Source organism: Manacus vitellinus, unplaced genomic scaffold, assembly GCF_001715985.3.
Source record: "Manacus vitellinus isolate BGI_N305 unplaced genomic scaffold, ASM171598v3 scaffold_80_pilon, whole genome shotgun sequence".
Classification (NCBI taxonomy): domain Eukaryota; kingdom Metazoa; phylum Chordata; class Aves; order Passeriformes; family Pipridae; genus Manacus; species Manacus vitellinus.
This window is the reverse complement of record NW_021940818.1, coordinates 530,224-550,232: the sequence shown is the minus strand read 5'-3', so window position 1 is coordinate 550,232 and position 20,009 is coordinate 530,224. Positions and strand designations below refer to the sequence as shown.

Genomic DNA, 20,009 nt, shown 5'->3' with positions numbered 1-20,009 from the left:
TTGCTAATCTATTTAGCGTTTAAGTTTCTCAGTAACACAATTTTGTAATGTTTGGAATAGTATTTTCCCCGGCTTTTCTTTAATACATATGTAGCGCAGCACTATTTCCCTGGGTACCAATGGAGGGAGGTCACAGCTGGCAGAACACTCCCTGAGCAGAACCCCCAGGTGCCTCTCCCGTTGTGTCCCCGACCCTTCTTTCAGAAGCTGTGATAGCACAGGGACTAATTGTCCTTAATCGGGGAGCAGGGATACAGAACTTTAATTTCCCTACAGACATATGTCCCGGCTTTTGGGGAATTAAGTTATCCAGTGGCCTTTTATTAGTGTCTATGCTTTAAAAGCAGCTTCAAAGGCCACAGCAGCACTTCACAGATCAGCACCCGTGCAGCCAGAAATAATGAATTTATGCTCTGGCCGGCCATGGCATCCAAATGTAACAGACTTGATTAAAAGGAGCAGCTGCAGCCAAAGCTTAGCCTGGTCCAAACACAATTATGCTCCCCAGACCATGCCAACAGCCTAATGTGTTATTCCAGCAGCAATCAGGGTCCAGCAGGGAGCTACAAAGTTGATCAAGGGACTGGAGAATCTCTCTCGAGAAAAAAGACTGAGGGAGCTGGGCCTGTTCAGCCTCAAGAAGAGACAACTGAGAGGGGAGCTCATCAACTGTATCAGTGTATGAAGATGGGATGCTTGGAGGATGGAGCTAGGAGGATGGAGCAGGCTCTGCTTGGTGGCTCCCAGCAACAGGACACGAAGCAACGGCAGAAACTGATGTCCCACCTGAACATGAGGAAGAACTTCCTTACTGTGCAGTGACCGAGCACTGGAGCAGATTGCCCAGAGAGGCTGTGAAGTCTCTCTCCCTGGAGATACTCCAGAATTGGCTGGACACAATTCTGTGCTGTGTGCTCTGGAATGACCCTGCTAGAGCAGGGAGGTGGGACCAGATGACCCACGCGGTCCCTCCCAGCCTGCCCCATGTTTGTAATTGTGTGACTGGAACCAGTCCGACCCTTCGCGCCGTCCCAGCTCCCCCGCGTCCCCGTCCGGGGGGACACGGGGCTTCGGCCTACTTTGAACCGCCCACGCCGTCAGCTGTGCCTCGCGAACCAAGAGAACGCCTGACGCATCCTTAGTTTGCCGCGCCCGGCCACGCCCGATTTTTCTTCTTCTCCCCCCCCAGCGGCGGCCGAAAGCCGCCCTTGCAGTCTCGCTTTGGCGCGGGGCGCGCCGATTGGTCGGTTTGAACGGTGGCGGCGCGGCGCCATTGGCGGAGCGCGGCGGGCGGACGGTTCGAACGCGGCGCGGCCCCGCCCCCGCCCGCTCGCGTCCGTCCCTGTGCGGCGGCTCGTGCAGCGCGCGGCGGCTCCGCAGGTGAGGGGAGAGGAGGGGACGGGACGGGGCTGCGCGCTCCCGACCCCGGCCGGGGCAACCCCGGGCTCACACCGCGGACACCCGCGCTTCCTGGGCCCAGGGCAGCCGGGCAGGCAGCGGCGGAGAGCCCCGGGGCTGCTGGGCCCGGTGAGAGCGGGGCGGGGGTCGGGTCGGACCGGGGAGGGGGCGCCCAGAGCGGCGAGCGGGCGCTGCTCCCCCAGCCGGAGCTCGGCGGCCTCCCGCAGCCGTAGGTGACTCGGCCCAGTACCTCGTAAACCCTCTGACCTCGGTGCCGAAGCCCCGCCGTGCCCGGCGGAGCGGGTCCGGAGCAGCGCGGGAGGTGTGAAGGGCCGGCCCCGGCTGTGCTCTGCACTTACCCCCTGACACACGGGACCGGTGTTCCCTGGCATGGCTGACACAGAACCCCGCGATTTTTACATAGTAGGGTTCCTGCGAGTGAGTAACCACGTAAAACTGGTGGGCGGCGCGTGTTTTTTTCAATTCCGTGCAGGAGTTTTCTTCTTCACACACACACAAAAATATCTTTCTCCTTTGAGTTGGTGTCCGCTCGCACTTCGGGATGTAGGTTTTCTAGTTTGAACTCAAAACCCTGGTGTTTGTTTGAGGAGAACAGTGTTTCACATTACACCTTAATTAGTAAGAACTAACGAGCTTCTAAAGACCTGGCACAGTTCCAGCGACTTGGCTGTGGTCAGGACAGTAACTGTTCACCCTCATTTGCTGTTTCCTTTTCCTATTCGTTTCAGGGATATCCACAGCAATGGACGATTACACAAAAATAGAGAAGATCGGGGAAGGTAAGTATGGGGAACAGTGAGACTTCTAATGCTCCACAATTTGAGCTATCGGGTGTCACGGAAGCTCTGTGCACTTTGGCTATTAAAGGAACCACTGAGATTCAACTATCTGGCTAAATAAGGCTGTGGCTTTCTATGGTAATTATTTCTATATGTAAAAGCTTTCAACCAGCCCTTCTTTTGAAAATTACATGGTCTCTGGAAACAAATGACCAGTGCAAGAAAGTGCCTGCCTTCACGCTGATGGTGTAATTAATATTCTTCCGGGGACGGGAGGAGGGGAATATGTTCTGAGTCCTGAAACCAGCTTTACAATTCTGGAAGCTCCCCTGTTCCTGCATATATGAACTTACCAGTTGTTCCTGAAGTTATGCTACATGGCATACTTTTGCTTGGAGCTGCTGATAGGGAGTAGGTTTTGTGGATTATCCCGCTTTGATTATATCCAAGCACTGTGGTTGTCAAGGGAAAGTGCAGAGTGTAAACCTCTGTGGAGAAGTGAATTTTAACGGTTAATTTACTGTGAGGCACTAAGAAAATGGCTTCAATGCAGATGTTAGTCATAGCCCCCTTTTACTGGAAATCCAACCTATGTTAACTGTAGAAGTCAGGGTGTTTTATAATGCTTTAATCCTATGTAGACTTGAGAATTTGAAGTATGTTGCTCTGAGAATGTGTTCTGAGGTAATTGCAAAATGTGTGTGCTTAGATCTTGCAAACAAAGCTTTGTAACCGAAGCCTTGTGCATGAATCTTTGAAAGAAACTAGTCTGAGCTTCATGTGAGGGACTAGTAAGAAGAGTAAAAATAGAAGGTTTACACTGTCTTGGTTTGAGGGTTCTACTTCTGTGAACACTGATAATTAAAATGGATTGATTTGAGATTTAATAGTGGTTCCAGTTTTAGCTTCTGCTGAGACTCACAGCACTACCTTCTCCCCTACATGGAGGATTGAGCCAGAGGTATTTCTATAGATCAGACCCATGGATGGTTTGATCTTAGATTGCAGAAGGAGCAGTACTTTTATTTGCAGCTAAACCTTCGGTGTTTTAATATGATCTATCATTGGCAAAATCATAACCCCTTGGGGATGAGGCAGTATTGTGATCTTGCCTGGAAGTTAATCAACACAAAACTCAAATAGTATTCGATTTTACAACTGCATCTTCCAAATATTCACCTTTCATGCTCAGGCTATTAAGTACCCTGACAGTTAGTGGGTGGCATGCTTTAAACAAACAGAACTATTGCTTGGTAAACTGCCAGAGTTAAACAGTAGGTCATAATCAAATCAGGGCTAAGAGTTGGACTTGATGGTCCTTGTGGGTCCCTTTCAACTCAGCATATTCTGTGATTTGCAAGGACTTTGCCTATGTTAGCAGTTCGTATTTGCAATGACTTATCTGTACCTGAAGCTGGTACTTCCTATATGTGTTTCACTGTCTTTTTGTTCAGGTACCTATGGTGTTGTGTATAAAGGTCGTCACAAAACCACAGGCCAGGTGGTTGCAATGAAGAAAATACGTCTAGAAAGTGAGGAGGAAGGTGTTCCAAGTACTGCTATCCGAGAAATTTCTTTATTAAAAGAGCTGAATCATCCCAATATAGTCTGGTATGCATATACTGGTATTTAGCTAAACTTTGAAGGGTACTAGGTCCCTTCAGATAATAAATTATTTTCCCACTGTTTTAGTGAGGCGAGAACCACTTTGCTTAATACAGTATCTGTTTTGCAGCAAATTGTTAAATTCCCAAATCCCATTATTTCACCAGTTTTTTAATTAAGCCTTCCTCATGCTGCCTCTCACCATTCAAGGAATCTCACAAATTTTTGCTGATTTAGAAATTTATGTAAATTCTATCTTCAGGGAGGTTATTGTGAGAATGGATGCAGCATCCTTCACGAAAACTGGCTGAAGCTGTTACTTTAGGCAGTCTCAAAATTTAATTTGCTGCCTTGGAATAGAGCATTTGACTTGAGTGTTCTTAAGTGAGCCCCTGTCATCAATCTCCTCCCTGCTGTTCTGTAGCAGGAATTTATGTGTTGTGTATGGTGCTGTCATAGCTGGCACATCTGAGCTACAAGTGAAACTTCCATCAGTGACTACTCGACATGTGGAAATTAATTGCAGCTATTGTCTTCCCCACAAAATTTTGCTCTTTGATGTAGCAAAATACTTGATCTTGACTGTGCATTAAAACTGGCCAAGTTGCAGCCAAGTAGTGTCTCAGTGTATGTATGCTTGGGTTTAGGAAATCTTAAGCTCTAATAAGGATGAAGGAGATACTTAGAAATGTGTGCAAATCCTACTGTGTCTACTAGGTTCCTACTGTAATGTTCCCTTAAACCCTCCTAGTAATCAGGCTCTGCTGTAATAAGCCAGCTTCAAAGTCAGGCATCAACACCCACAGGTGTTTGTTTGTTTTTAAAGGCAACAGTATTTTTTCCTCAGGCTTCCTGTGTCTGATATGAGGGAACATAAGTTTAAGAGGAAGCATATAGGTTTTTATCTCAGTGACACTCTTTCAGATACACTTGATTTTCCAGATAACAGTATAACTCACTAAGTCTGCTGATGTCTGAAAACTTTTAAGACTTCCATAATGAAGACCTGGAAATGTCTGTATCCCTGTTGAGAGGGGAAATGTAATTGAGTCCATGCATTTTGCAGTGGAGTTAATTGTATACTCAATTTTTAGTCTTCAGGATGTTCTTATGCAGGATTCAAGACTGTACCTTGTCTTTGAATTCCTTTCCATGGATCTGAAGAAGTATTTGGATAGTATTCCATCTGGCCAATATTTGGAGCGTTCCCGTGTTAAGGTAATGAGGACAATTTCTTAATATAGGAGGGAAGTTAATCTAAGGATAACCTAGTAAGCTATAAGCAGCTCTTATTTTCAGTATAATTAACTCCTTGAGGAGAAATGAAAGGTTAAATAAGCAGCTGTGGATAATAAGATGAAATGTGAGTTTTGCTCTCAAATGCCACTTCAAATTCTTTTAATTACTGAGATTAAACTGCCTTAAACTAATCTTAAAAAATAAATTTTGTGGCTTTTTGGTTGATATTAACTCTATCTGCAATGCTTTGGATCTCCATTTCCTAATACTGTGGGGTGAGCTAATGTAAGGGAACACCTTTGTGTTGCAGACACTGAGGTAATACTAAAGGTAACTCCTTTGGTTTTTTCCTCCCACTTCATCCTTTCTAGAGTTACCTGTACCAAATCTTGCAAGGTATTGTCTTTTGCCACTCAAGGAGAGTTCTGCACAGAGACCTGAAACCTCAGAATCTCTTAATAGATGACAAGGGGGTGATTAAACTGGCAGACTTCGGATTGGCTCGAGCCTTTGGAATTCCAGTGCGGGTCTACACTCATGAAGTGAGTTGGAACATACTTTTGGTGGTTTGCACAGTGCTCACTAGATTACTACTAAGAAAGAATCATGCATGTTTTGAAGTTGTAAACTAACAAAACAATCAGAAAGTTGTATTTTGGTTTTCCAAAACAGTTTTCCACCTCTTTGACTGTGATTTTATTCTGAAGTTCCAAAGCATCTTACAAATCCCACTATTACCTTGATAGTGATTTAGATGGGCTGGAACTTGTTGCTCACTGTCTCATGAGGGCATTTTTGCTTCACAAAGCACTCAAGTCTGAGGGTTTTACTGGATGGGTGCTAAAGGCTTCCTGCCCTTTGGGAAGTAGTGTAGGCAACTGCTTGGATTGCAGCAGAAACTACTGCAATGGAACTTGTTTGTCTACAAATTCAGTTTTAAACTAGTATTTTCACTAAAACTTCTAGCACCAGCTATTATTTTAACCAAAGAAGCTGAGAATGCTGCTTAGTAACAGATGAACTGTTGTGCTTGCTGTCAAGGAGGAGACCTGATTTTACAAACTTAAACAACTTGCCTTGTTCAATAGGTAGTGACACTGTGGTACCGCTCTCCAGAGGTGTTGCTGGGATCTGTTCGTTACTCTACTCCTGTAGATATATGGAGCATAGGTACCATATTTGCTGAGCTAGCAACTAAAAAGCCTCTTTTCCATGGGGATTCAGAGATTGACCAGATCTTCAGAATCTTCAGGTATGTTAGGCTGAACCTTCCCTGCTACCTGTGTGGCACCACACAACAGTTGTGTGCTCATTAAAAGCATAGTCATGCATACACATTTCAGACTAAACTGCTTAATGTTCTGCTTATGCCTGCACAGAGCTTTAGGGACCCCCAACAATGAGGTATGGCCTGATGTGGAATCCCTGCAAGACTATAAGAACACATTCCCAAAATGGAAACCTGTCAGCCTTGAAACACATGTCAAAAACTTGGATAAAGATGGACTTGATCTGCTGGCTGTAAGTATTCTTTCTTAAACTGCTGAACCGAAAGGGGCTGTTTCACATACTCCAGAATACAGAAAGCTACACTAATCAGCTGTGGCCAGAAGGGAGATATGGAGATCTTCAAATTATCAGCAGTGGGGTGAGCTTTCATTCTTGTAGAACTGACACCCTGTGTGACATTCACTCCTTTCATAAATAATATCAGACTACTTTTCACATTAACAAGTTATGCCTCAGCTTTTTTATACTAATAAGCCCGGTACAACTTGACAGTGAGGATGAGCTTTTACAACCAGATCTAAAGTGAAGGCTCCTGCCCATAAACTATCACCTTGCTGCTGCCAGCACTAACTGTGATGTGGCTGTATGTCTGCTGATCCAGTAGGAAATGTTTTTTATGGTAGCATATGGATTAATCTTGGTGGGCTCATCTTGATTTAACTTCTGTGATGGTCTTAACTGAATAAACAGTGATGGAAACAGCTGAATGTATTGATTAGCTGTGAGACCAGAGACTTAGTTTGTCTGTCTGTAATGTCTGTCTCAATTGCCTTTAAATTTTGAGTTAAAGATTTTTGGCTGTGGTGTATTAACTTTTAATTGATATATTTTGTGTCAAGTGTGAGTTTCCTTTAGTTCTGTGGCCATGCAGTTAAACTACCACATCAGGCTTTTAATTGATAAGCTCTTCATCAGCTTTTTCCATTTAGTGCTCTCCCAGCCTCTGTGCTGCCACTGTGGACTAATTTAGGTCACAACTTAGGTGTGCTCTTGGATATACTGAAGTGTAATAATGTATCTTGGTTGTCCTTTGGCTGTTCTAAAGCTGCATTTACACAGTGCAGTCTTACCTGTGGGTTGTGGGGTGGGTGCTCTGTGTATAAGATAAGCTGACACTTCAGAACCACCTTGGTACAGGGGCAGCCTTGTACAGCCATTACCTGTGCATGTGGCTCATGGTTTTAAGCAGTCACAAATTACTTTTTAACCATATTGGTACGGCTGTGGCAAAATACTCTGAATGAAGGAGTGTTGTCCAAGAAGTTCAAATGACCACAGTTTCTCAGTTCTGTTTTTTTTGTTTTTGTTTTTTGGTTTGGTGTTTTTTTGGGGGGTGTGTGAACAGAGCCACAATTTACATTGACAACCTGAACATTTGTTAAAGATGTAGTTGTCTTGGGAAGCTCTAAATGTTGCAGCAGAATTGTTTTATACAGATAAGTGACTTAGGCTGACACATTTCCCCCATGACCACTGACAGCATCATTATTAAATCAGTTTGAAATAGAATTGTTACTGATTGTATTTACAAACTAAAATAAATTGTTTGATTGGCAAGAGAATCTTGTCCATACACTTAAACTGACCTGCTAAGCACTCATCTGAGCTTAGGTGTGGCTTCACTATGTAAAACCAATGTTTTGGGTTGCTGTGAGTAAAGGCAAAAAACCTCAATGCTAGTCTCAAAGCATATAAAATTCTCTAAGATCTTGTACAGTTTTGCCTTAATTCAATAAATGTTGATATTTTAGTTTGCTAATAATGCTTGGTGACAGTGGTATTCCTGATGGGAATCCTTTTGTTTCCTATGGCACTTTTAAGCCTGAAGCAGTAACAGAACACATGTAAATAATTAGTATGTAAAGTAGCTGTCTTTGAAAATGTCTTAACACAAAAATGTGTAATTCAAGTTGTTCGAGTGAGGTTGTAAATTTAAGACCTTCATAAGCTAAATGATTTCTGTTGCCAGCTTTTGAAAGTACTTAATTGCTGTCATCAAAAGCTTTGAACAGACAATAGATTCCAGAAAAAACTACGTTCCAGACTGCTCATGGAAGAAATTGTCACTTCAACCAGCAGCTGAAGTGCTGTAGTCTCAGTGTCACACCATCCCTTTTACAGAGAAATTTACCTCTTTGAGTCGATTTTAAGGGACCCTTTGATATCAGTATTTACTATAGGACACTGTTCTGGGTTACAGCTAATGGGAACCTGTCACAAGGTGAAACTGGACCTGCAAGGTTAAATCTAGAGGCAGAGTGGTATTTGGCAGAGGTTCAGAGAATATAAATGCAAATTCAGAAGCTTAAATCGACTTGGAAGGGTCCCTGTAGGAAGAAGTGTAAAGATAGTTAAATGTCAAGACTGGATACTGGGCAGAGTAATACTGGTTAAGTTTTGTTCTGGAAGACAAATTTGTGGGGATGAGGGAGAGGCAGCTGGTAGAATCCTGATTACTTAAATTTTTGAAATGGGCTGTCCTTTATTAAGGAGACAAAGACTTTGCAGAGACTTTGCTAGTTTTGGGTCTAGTAGAAAAGTGCTGAATGCTTCATTCCTTTTTTGACCCCTTGTATGCTATAAACTGTAGATGCCTTTTTTTTTTAACTGCTAGCAAAACAAAGTTTTTGCCTGAATTAGAAAGTTCTGGGGCTATGAAACCCCTTCTTTGTGCTCTCATCCCCTTTACTGAGGTATTCAGTTGAAATAACTTATTGCAAAGAAACTCAAGTTTTAACTCTTCTTTTCAGTTCTATGTGCTTGTAATCTACTTTCCTGTTTGGATTTTGAAACTGTGATCACTCTCTTGTATTTTAACTGTAAAGTTCTTCACCAAGCTGAGTAAAAGCAATTTGACAGCACTTTCTTCAGTATGAGTAATGAAACAAATATAAGATGTTTGGGGCTTTAACAGCCTAAAGCTTATTAATTTCCCTTAGTAAGAAGGTGAGACAAATAATTATTGCCACTTGATGCTGGTTCTGGATTTAGTCAGTGCATGTGGAACTCAGATCCAGGGAAGGGCTTGGTCACTGAACAAGGAGGGTATGTGTGATTCTGTTATGCACTGCTACTGCCCTACCACTGACTTGTAGGTGCAAATAACCTCTCCAGCTGTGAGAAATCATGGAACAAAGAGGGAAAATGTCTTTATGGTTACTTGATGATTATTATTATGGTAATACCTACCTGTTTGACATGATTTTAGTTCACATTTCATGAAGGAGTGTGTTTCTTTTTTTTCCTTTCAGAAAATGTTAATTTATGATCCTGCAAAAAGAATTTCTGGCAAAATGGCCTTGAACCATCCATATTTTGATGACTTGGACAAATCCACTCTTCCTGCTAGTCTGATTAAGAAATAACAGACCTTTGGACTAAATCATTCACAATGAAAAAATTGTGATTACTTTCACTCTTAAGTCTGTAATCTTTGTCTGTCTTTCTGCTCTAAAACTGTGGCTGTTTTCAGTTTGTTTTGTTTAAGTGTTATCTAAATGTAAATATTAACCTTTTAGTGCTGAGTTCAAATACAATGCAAATATTCCTGCAATTAATGCAGTCATCTTTCTATAAATAAAGCTTTAAACCCAGTGAAGGACTGAATTCATTTCCAGACTATGGTTGGTCTGCAAGAGGACTCGTGTTTTCTTTGGAATGCACTTGTGAGGTTCCACTTGGCTAAGAAAAGCTGCTAACACTACATTGTTGTTCTTGATAGGATAAGAAATTCTTGTCAAGTTTGAGTTGTTTCTGTGTGATTTCAGCTCCAATTTGACCTGAGCATGGCAACTGATGTGGCAAGGGATGTGTACTTTGAGATGTTGAAGAATTGCAGCTTACTACAGTAAAGTAAATGGCCAAACTAATTTTAGGGTTTGAGTTTTTTAAGGCAGCTGCAAGTCTGTATTTAAGAAAAATCCCTTGCTTTTCTGGAAGGCCCAAGAATGTACCTAGATGTTGGCATGCGAACTAGTAAATTGGCGTATTTCCAACTCCTGGACCAGTTAAGGTATGTTATCTTAAATTTTACATGGACTATCTATACAAATGTATAACTGCCCAGCAGGGCCCCTTCCACCTGCTACTAGTAATGCAGTTCTACTTTAATGAGAATCAGAGAATCCCCTGGATTATACTTGAATTTGGAAACCAGTCTGTCTTCATATAGGAATAGTCAAGTAAATGTTGACTTAACATGACTGCAAGGAATTGCAATCAAAGACTCAGATACTACAATGGCTATAGACTTTCCCATAATTACAACAGGAGCTTTTTAAAGCTCCCCAGCATTTAACTGAACAGGTGAGAGTACTGTAAAAAGTTCAAATATGTATGTGCTAATAGTTGATTGTATGTTACTTTAAAAAGTTGCTTAATTGAAGGCAGGGGGAAGAAAATTGTGATGGCTGACTTTTTTTTTTTTTTTTTTCTCCTGTTAACACCAGTGATAGGATGCAATTTTAAGGCCAAGTATTAGGGACCTAATTGGTCTGCTTTTGAATTTAATGACTTGATATGGGCTTTACAGGTCAAGGGATTGTGTTGCCGGTGCTAATTAGTTACCTTGGTGTGTGGAAAAGAGGGGAACCTGCCAGTGCTCTAAAAACCAGAAGTTAATGGACAGGCAAACTAATTTTTTTGTTTGCAATACTGGTTAAGCCTGAGTTTTCTTCTGTATGTAGCTGGTTTCTGTCTCAATTTCATGTCATATGGCGAACACTTTAGCCTGTCTAACAAACCAAAGTACTAAAGTTTCTAAAGAAAGCTGCTTTTTAAACAATAATTTGAAGAGTCTGCAATCCTTGTCTACCCAGGCACTGTTACAACTGGTGGTGTAACATCATTGTAGCTCTGAATGAACTGTTACAGTGCTCCAAGCAAATGGGAAGGGGGAAGGAACATAAGTGTCCATCTGTGCCTGAGGTCACATCAGGTGCCAAATGCCATACTCAGAGACATGATTCCTGTAACAACAGCTCTACTCTAAAACATTATCAAAGTTGTCAATGAGGCAGATCACTCCCTTTAGGGAAAAATACATCACTGACTCTTTGTAACTGCCCTGCTGCTGGACCTGGCATGTGGAAGGTTTGTAATGTTCAAGTTTTGGCCATTTAAGATTCCATTTTATGCTGGTAAAAACTGGTGGTGCCTTGCACATTGAGGGGGGGTGGTGGGGTTTAACCCCCTGGGTGATCATCAGCAAACCTATTTATTGCTACCTATTGCAGTAGCTTTCTTCTAACTTGTAAGAACTGGGGGTGGAATTACTTTATTTAAAAGTGGTCTGCTCACCTTTAAAATAAGGTTCCATAATGTAGTGTTATTTTCAGTATTTCCTCTGGTGCTGTGGCTGCTCAGTATCATGTGTTCTACCAGAGCACAGGAAAACCCCAGCTGGCAATGATAAACTTATCTTGGTGTTTTACTTAACTTGTGTGTCCTCTATCCCATTAGGAAGTAATGTAGATGAAAAAGCTTGGTATATACAAGAATAGGATTTTACACAGGATCAAATTAGAGCTTTGGTGATGGGGTTTTTTAAGTTGCAAAGCAAGCTTTTTTTTTTCCAAACAGCCAACCACCTACTAGGTACTTGTAGACTGAGTTCAGCTGCTTTTATTTTCCTCAGACGTAATTAATTTCAGTGAGAATTTGGTATTGCCATCTGCTGCTTTTAAAATAAGTGGTTCTTAAAAAATTAGTGATTTTACGGGGAACAAAAAAGAACAAGTTGACTTTCTAAATCCTTGATTGGGATAAATATTGCAAAAGCTGTTGCAAAAAAAAAAAAAAATCCCTGTACCTCTTCATGTTCTGAGGAGGTGTTGGGGTCAGAAGTGGTCCTTCCTGGGCCAGTACTTTTGCTGCAAGAATTCAGTGAATCCATCCTCTCTTTCCTTTGGACAGGCAGAGCAGGGTTGGCTGTGCTGTAGACATAATCTGTTTCAAAGTTTCATTTACAATCTGTTCTTTCCCAGGGACTTATCTTCTCGTGTGTGTTTTCCTATTGTTGTTTAGGTGCCATTATGGCACCTGGAGATGGAACAGGGCCAGGAGATACACCTTTTCCAGGAACTGCTGCTACTAACCATGCACAACTCATCTCTCCATGCATTTTCTTCTTATCCAGTTTTCACAATCCCCAGCAATTTCATCATAACTGTGGTTATCTCTCGCTTATTTTTTTGTCTTAAATATTTTCTCCTGTCATACATTAGCCACTTCTAGGGTCATGCTTGCCCTTGAAAAGTGTAAGTCTGTTTAATGTCCTCAGAGGCTCTCATTATAAACCCCCCCTGGCTGGGTGTGCTGTTACAAATCATATTCTCTGCCCAGGATTTACTGGGGTAGGAGAAGCAAGAAGTTTCACGGAAGAGAAAAGATGATGCTTCAGGTAAGGGCAACGCCAGGAAGATTAATACCCAGCACTTCCCACCCAGAGGTTGGAATGCTCTGCATTAGCATTAACCAGATGAGTGTATTCCCTGCATCTGGCCGAGCTCAGGCCTCTGGAGCATGGAATGTACTAGGAAATGAGGATGTTACGTGCTGTGGGACACTGGGTGCAGTTAGTGTCAAAGAGAATAAGGGTAAGACATAAGAATAATGTGTATGACAAGGGGAAGGAAGTTAATAATTTAAAAAAATCTTATTAAATGAAGGAAAATGCTGCACACCTCTGAACAATCAAAGTTGGAATGTGTCCCTTATGTATAAGCTGGTTTCTGAATGAGGACTAAAGCTGCTCTTAACAGAACAGCCCAGGGAGATACCAGGCTTTAGGGGCTGGGGAGGCACTGCCTTGAGACAGTCCTGCAGCAGCTGGGAACTACAATTTTGGTTTAATCCCTGTGGTGCTAAAAGAGGACTGACTGCAGCTTTTCACTGTGTGCGGATCTGTTTCCCATATCTGTATAATCGGTTTTCTCTAGGAGGGAGGGGATGTCAAGCCATTGTGCCATTGCTAAAAGGATCATGTAAACAACCTCCCCTTATTAATTACCTAAGGAACCTTCAGTTGCTCAGGAACACACACCACAAAGTGCTCCTTTGCCACTTCATCTGTTGAAGCATGGGTGAGTGTAAGATTTATGTTGGTCCAGTGGGCATGGGAAATGTACCTAATGGAGTTAGAAAGAAGATACCTATTCAGTCACAATGCAATTGCATTTGCTATACTTAAAATTACTTTTAAGCAGCAAATAAAGCTTCTGCAGCAAATGATTGAGAACTTACCAGTGTTCCCATGTCAGTATGTAGGGTTGCTTCTGAAGAGCCAGTTTTGAACAGCAGTATTTCCTGCTTGGTGCCTACAGACCTGCATGAAAGCACAGCACTACCACTGGCTCAGTTTGATTTTATTTTGCACCAGCTTTGTAAAGACTGAGTAGGAATAAGGAAATGCTGATATAGAGGCCCTACTTCATTAAGCTTCACTCGCATCCAAGCTCCTCGCCTTATTTTCTGACAAGCTGCATCAATTTATGGAGTAATCTAAAAATTTCCCATTGCTTGGACCACCAGCTGCTCTGGTTTACATTGGCTGCATCAATGGCTGATTCCAGGTAATGGCTTTTGATTTTGTTCCCACTGTATTCCTGTATAAAGCATTCTCTCCTCACATGGAAATGTCAGCAGGGTACTCAGTGTTCCCCTCTGTTGTTGGGCATATTTTACTTCAGCCTGGATATTTCAATATATTCTCCTCATGTTTGAATCAATACAGTCTCTATTGATGCTGCTGCTAACAAATTAATCGACTGATCATAAATTTATATCTCCTGTAGAGGTGGCTGGCTGCCTTTGCCGCCTTTAATAGAAGAATTGGAGGTGTAGCTGGGCTCTCCAGTTGCTAAAGTGACAGGAATTATGCCCTTGGGGATAATTAGTGGCTTTACAAGAATAGTTATATTCAGTTCTTTGAATTTAGTGAAAACCTTTCTGCTGACCTCTGTAGGTTTAGACTAGACTGTTGGAGGGGGTTGTTTTAGGAAATATTTTCCAAGACTATTTTTAAAGTGGCCATCTATTGAATTTAATTTTTAAAAGGTCCTGCCTACAACTCAAAAAATATCCAGTGAGTGCAAGGCAATGTGTTTGACTGAGATTCCAGACCTGTGATCTGGGTAATTTCCAGCCGGATCCTTAGTCCTGGAGGAACATGTATTTCCCATGACAACTTAGACTTGCTTAGTAAGTGATGCTCATGGGCCCTTCTAACCCAAATCAGGCTAAAAGAGCTTCTCTCTTTTTGATTTGCTCTGCACCTACTGCTTTTCTTTGCACAAGACCCATTAACTATCACTTTTCCTGCCAATTGTTGGTCTTTAGGAAGAGGTTTTTTGTGTTATAAAGAAAAAAAAAGATTGTGGCTGTATCTCTAAAAGTCCTCATTGCTATTCCCTCCATTTCCAACTACCCTTCAGTGCTGTTTTTCTTCCCCTCTCTTATCTAATCTGTTGCCTTAAGAGGCACCAGAGATGGACCTTTTTTAAGGCTATTCTCCTTCACAGTCATTAGAGGAAGAACATCATAGCCAAGCCAAGGCTGACTCTGCTTCCAGTGAGGACTAAAGACATCGAGGAGGGTTATCTATAACCTGAGGTTGTCCCATCTTGACTCTTTCTTATCAGAGGTAGGCTCAGGCTCTAAAATACTCTCAGTTGGTGGCATGGGGGGATAAAAAGAAAGGTCAGTCCTTTTCACCCTATAGGTTCTCTTAATGGATTGAAGACTTTACTGCGGTGGCCTAGCAGGTCTTCAGGCCCCTGTGGAGATCAGGAAGGATTTGACTAGGTGAAAGAAGGCAGGGAAAAGACTTAAGTCTCTTAATGTCCCTCTTCGTGGGTCTCTTCAGTGGCTTCCCCACAGGATCTTGACCTTTTTTGTGTTACCTCAGAACAGCCTCTCATCACTCAGCGAGAGCAAGTCTGAGCTTCTCTGCTCCATTTCAACCCCTTGCTGTGTAAACCACGGACAGCAATGTAAATATTTCACAGCTGCTTTTGAACTATGTTTGCTCTGGGCTCTGAGTGTATAATATTTTGGATTACAAATGTGCCTGACACCTGCCAATTTTCCCCCCCCAATGCAGAAATATCTTTCTGAAATATCTATTAACTCACTGACTGCAAGAAAGGAGGAGATTCTCTTCTATTAGATTTATCTTGATCTATTTTGATTTTAAAACTGTAATCTTAGGACAAGGAATTACAGCTTCTACTAATTACTTCACCCAGCTCAGAATCGCATCCTATGATGTACTGAAACTACTGACTTGCTGGGAAGCTAAAAGTTACTCAGCATCCTTTGGTGACAAGCAAAAGGATAAAAAGAAGAAGCAAAACAGTGTAGAACACAAAATCAGCCGATGGATGAGAAAGCTTAAACTACCTTATGTTCCTTCTGAGGAAGAAAAGTCTTTCTTAAAAGTCGTCAAAGAAATAATCACGCATAGTAAAATAAAATCTGAAATACTACAAGCAAGTGTATTATTATTTCTTTTTTTAATCTCAGTGTGAAAATCTGGTACTTTTCCTTGGATCAGTAATTAATAGATTTTGTTTTCTTTCTTAGTGGTTGGGGTTTAATACGAAAATAAAGGGAGTGGAGCTATAGCAAACATTATCTCAGAAGGACTGCGACAAGACAAAGTCCTGATGTGTATTTAGGATAAAATTCTATTCTCTTATTTCTGAAGTTTCTTTGTGTTGCCCCTCCTGTGGCCACGCGGTGTCACTCTGGCACCTCGGTACCGATAGCGAGGCAGGGGGCAGGGAAGAGAAAACTCTGTCAGAGTCTCCTGGCTCCATGAAAAATTGAAGGGTATTTATTTTCTGGTAGGCAGCCAGGCTGAAAATACTATCGGAATTGAAAGCCTTTCATGAAACATCTGGGCAGTTAAATTTTGCAAACTTCAAAGATGTCCAGTACCGCACTAAAGTACTGATTTCTTTCTTTAGTGAGGAATCACTTAGGCTAATGCACAAAAGCCTGTATAGACCATTCCATGCTGAAATTAATGATCAGAATGACTATGCTTAATAAAGCAAGTATCACAGGAGTGCCAGTAAATACAGTTAAACTACACCAGGCTCATAATCAGTCTCTCAAATCGCTATCAAGTCATTTTCTAAGTACCATTCATAAGCTTGAGTAGATTCTCTGCTGGTAAAAAGTAATAATAATAATAATAGAGTCAAGTTTATAGCAGTTCAAAATCTGGTCCTCAACACTGACTTTACATATAGGATCTTGTTTTTACTTGTTGATATGTATTCTCCTAAATGCAAAAGCTTTTGGCTAAAAGCAGGACTATGTCAAATACTTCCCGGATGACTCAATCTGCTCTCAGAGGCATGGGATTATACAGCCACATGCTTGGTAAAATTCCTCCAGTGCTGCTACATGAAGCCTTAGGATTTTTTTCTCTCCTCTCAATGTACAGAGTGATGTACAGCTGCATAACTAGAATAAGTTTACACGAATAATTCTGTTCCCTGAGCTGCCTGAGGCAGAAATGCAAGTGCTAATGTGTGTAGGATAGTTAACTTCAATAGTTATCTTTGGGAATGAAAAAATACATTCATTATTTCCCAATTCTCATTCAAGTGGTTATAGTATGGTCTAGGTAAAACTGTATTTTTACACATAGTCAAAGAGCATAAATAAATATATAAATACACAGCAGGTGTCCTCTCTTACGACATGTGGACATGCCGGGGTCCTTGTTCACTTATGTGGGGAAAAATACTGATGCAGTTTCCTTATAATGGGGTGGTTTTCAAAGAGAAGCAAAAATCACACATAATGTACCCATCTCCACAAGTAACATTAATTTTAAGGACAGAGATTGAGTACAAAGAAAAAGAGAGTCTTTAGTAAAATCTGTCATTGACTTAACTCAGAGAGTCCCCATTTATCATTGCTCAGCTCCTGGAAACCCTGCCAGAGATCCACTCTATGATTTAACTCCTACTGCACATCCTCAGCACCCCAGACCATAAGCCAGGCTGTGCTCCTTTCCAGCAGGAATGCTAACCTCCCAGCTGGTGTTCACAATCACAAAACATTGCACTGAACACACACACTGTGGTGCAGGAAAGGCATCACCAACCACTGCAGGTGGCAATGACCTTGTGCTTGGGGAGCTCAGACAACACTCGACTTCTTACTGAAAAGCTACAGGAAAGAAATCTATGGAAGATGCTTTTGTTTTTGAAAATTATTTGATGTTTTCTAGCTAGAGTCCTCAGACTGCTCCTGCCACGTACAATAAAAACTAGACTGGTCACTTAAAAGAAAAAAAACAAACTAGAGAAATAAGGTAGAGTTTAATTTGCTCTCATGTCAGTAAGAAGAAAAAAACATTAGCTCTGACATTATGGTCTGCTGCAATAGAGAAATTATACACAGAAATTTACCTATATAAAATAATTTTTCATGTAATATATATATACTTGAAAATGCTTTCTTAATTAAGAATAGTCCTGACCTGGAAAAAGACAAGTTTATGAATAACAAAAAGCAGTGCTTGTCCAGGTTTTCCCTTCTTCAAGCTTTGAACAAACATCAGCTGTTTAATTTAGCCCTCAATACCTTTATATTGTCATTTGAACTGAGAGCATTCTCTGCATGTATCCAACAGTTATTTTAAACAGAGGGAGTGTTTTGCAAATCATTTGCAAATCATTTGCAAAGCTAATGATTCCGTTTTACCTCTCTGCAGCCAAGCAGCATTAAAAAATGGTTTTGCTTTGGTTCCATTGCTTGTTTGGTTTGATTTCTTTAATTAGAATAGGAGTAAGTGGCCTTAAAATCCATTTGGTATTTTGCAATCTGGAGAGTATTTCCCAGCTGATGAAGCCAACAGTCTCAGCAGATGTGACTTAGAGAAGCCCATAGTGACTAAGGAAGATGTGAATTTGAGCTTTGGTGTTTCCAGCACCATTTCTGCAACAAGTTTTGTGTGAACATGGCTGTTTGCCCGGGAGAAGCTAAAGCAAAGTTGCAGGCTCTGGGCCTTCTATTTGTAGACCACACATGACAGTTTTCCTCCTAAATGTGATTATTATACAACACAACACTGAGCTGAAACTACAAGAAAACTGGAAATTAAGCTGTTTGGTGTTACCTCCAGCAGAGAGCAAAATAAACACATTCCTGCAGTGTGCTTTTCCATAGCCAGATTCAGATTTCATATCAAACAAATCTAGCAAGTGACAGGTCACAACACATGCCTTTAAAATACCAGGGAAAGGAAAGCTTCTTCAGCAGCACCAGATAAAAAAAAACCAAATCCCAAAATTCTGAACAGCCTCAGAGCATGTTATGGGCACATCCCAGGCAGCTGTCGGTTCAGTAGCCAGCTCACACCCAGCACTGGTTATTCTTCCAGTCATTTTTTGTGTTTGGACAGGGACTGTCCTGCTGCCTAGATCTTAAGCACTGTCCTGAAAGTATTCTGTTAATTCATATCTCCTGGGGAAAAAAAAGACCAATAAAACAAAACCAACGTGCCACTGTGTTACAATTGGGGCTTGCTAAGACTGAGGAGGAACACAGAATGAGGAAAAAGCTTCCAGGCTTCCTTGCTTTACCAAAGGCACAGTCAAATGAAAAGGTTATTCTGGGATGTGACATTACCATGGCACCTGATCTATATTAGGTGATACTTGCTTTGAGCCTATGACAAATGGGGGGTAACGGAAGTATAGTTCTTAAAAAAACATATTAAATAATAATAATAATAAAAATCAGCCTGGTCTGAGTAACTGAGCCTTCAGAAAGTTCCCTGACCAGCAGGCAAGTTTCTCACCTTCTGCCCCTGCAATTTCAAAGTGACAGGCTCACAGCATTTGCCATGATTTTGACAGTGCTTGACTTTGCCATTTTAATAACTTGGCTTCCAAAGGAAAGATTGTCGCATTCAATGAAATCTCTTATGAGGGCCCAGAAAGCCTTTCACCTCTTGAGAAGTTGAAGTCAGCTTTTCAGGTTTTACCCCTGAGATTGTGGAACTGAGGGCATGGGACTCATTCAGAAGAGTTTCAGGCTATGGGAGTTATGTGCAAGCTGGAGGAATCATCACTGTCAGAAAGATCTGACATTAAAGTAAGTGAAGGTTTATTATTATTACTTTAATTATTTTAATAATTTCTGGCTATAAAATTACAAGCTATGTGATCTCAACTGGCCCCATAGGACTTTCTGACCAGATAAAATAGTCCAGCTGAGACATCAGTACTGGAGGCTTAATGTCCTATGACTACCTGAGAGGTCCCAGCCCCATCAGCAAACCCCACTCTCAAAAAGAAGGGCTGGCAGGAGCAGTGAAGTGAACAGACCCAGCCAAACCCATACAGACCTGTTTCATGAACTACCAATCACCCTCCTGGCAGGAGGAATTTCCCTACAGCAGGTAAAATTACAGCACAAAGAATGTTAGCCTGGACCACAAACCAGATTGACAGAGCACCCCCAAGAGCTTTCATCATGCTGAAGAAAGCATACAGCTCCAGAGAGTCTCAGATGAACACATGCAAAGCACGGGAACAGCCCTGGTAATTCTCTCATATATTTAGTCACATGTATTCCCTGCAAAACTGTGAACAAATGCAGTGTGTGACACGGACAGAGGGAGCATCAAAGGAATTGCTTCCCCAAGGAAGC

The 20,009-nt window shown here is 41.7% G+C and overlaps 1 protein-coding gene across 3 annotated transcripts; it reads left to right on the top strand.

Moving 5' to 3' along the window:
* The first annotated feature begins 1,318 nt into the window (after positions 1-1,318).
* Positions 1,319-9,925, top strand: CDK1 (cyclin dependent kinase 1). 3 transcript variants are annotated; one of them, XM_018085426.2, is made up of 8 exons: positions 1,319-1,380; positions 2,148-2,198; positions 3,653-3,809; positions 4,898-5,021; positions 5,414-5,584; positions 6,131-6,294; positions 6,422-6,563; positions 9,584-9,925. In XM_018085426.2, exons 2-8 carry the CDS (start codon positions 2,162-2,164, stop codon positions 9,695-9,697), a joined length of 909 nt encoding a protein of 302 aa, XP_017940915.1. In that variant the 5' UTR covers positions 1,319-1,380; positions 2,148-2,161; the 3' UTR covers positions 9,698-9,925. The 3 variants fall into 3 exon arrangements, with proteins under 3 accessions (XP_017940915.1, XP_017940916.1, XP_029820702.1); XM_029964842.1 differs by lacking the exon at positions 1,319-1,380 and adding an exon at positions 1,473-1,527; XM_018085427.2 differs by lacking the exon at positions 5,414-5,584.
* The last annotated feature ends 10,084 nt before the right edge of the window (positions 9,926-20,009 follow it).

Bases quoted from the DNA above. Each gene is read 5' to 3' on its own strand.
- CDK1 (XM_018085426.2), top strand. From the start codon at position 2,162: ATGGACGATTACACAAAAATAGAGAAGATCGGGGAAG. The intron at 3,810-4,897 runs GTATGCATATAC...CTCAATTTTTAG, and splicing joins AATCATCCCAATATAGTCTG to TCTTCAGGATGTTCTTATGC. The intron at 6,564-9,583 runs GTAAGTATTCTT...TTTTCCTTTCAG, and splicing joins ATGGACTTGATCTGCTGGCT to AAAATGTTAATTTATGATCC.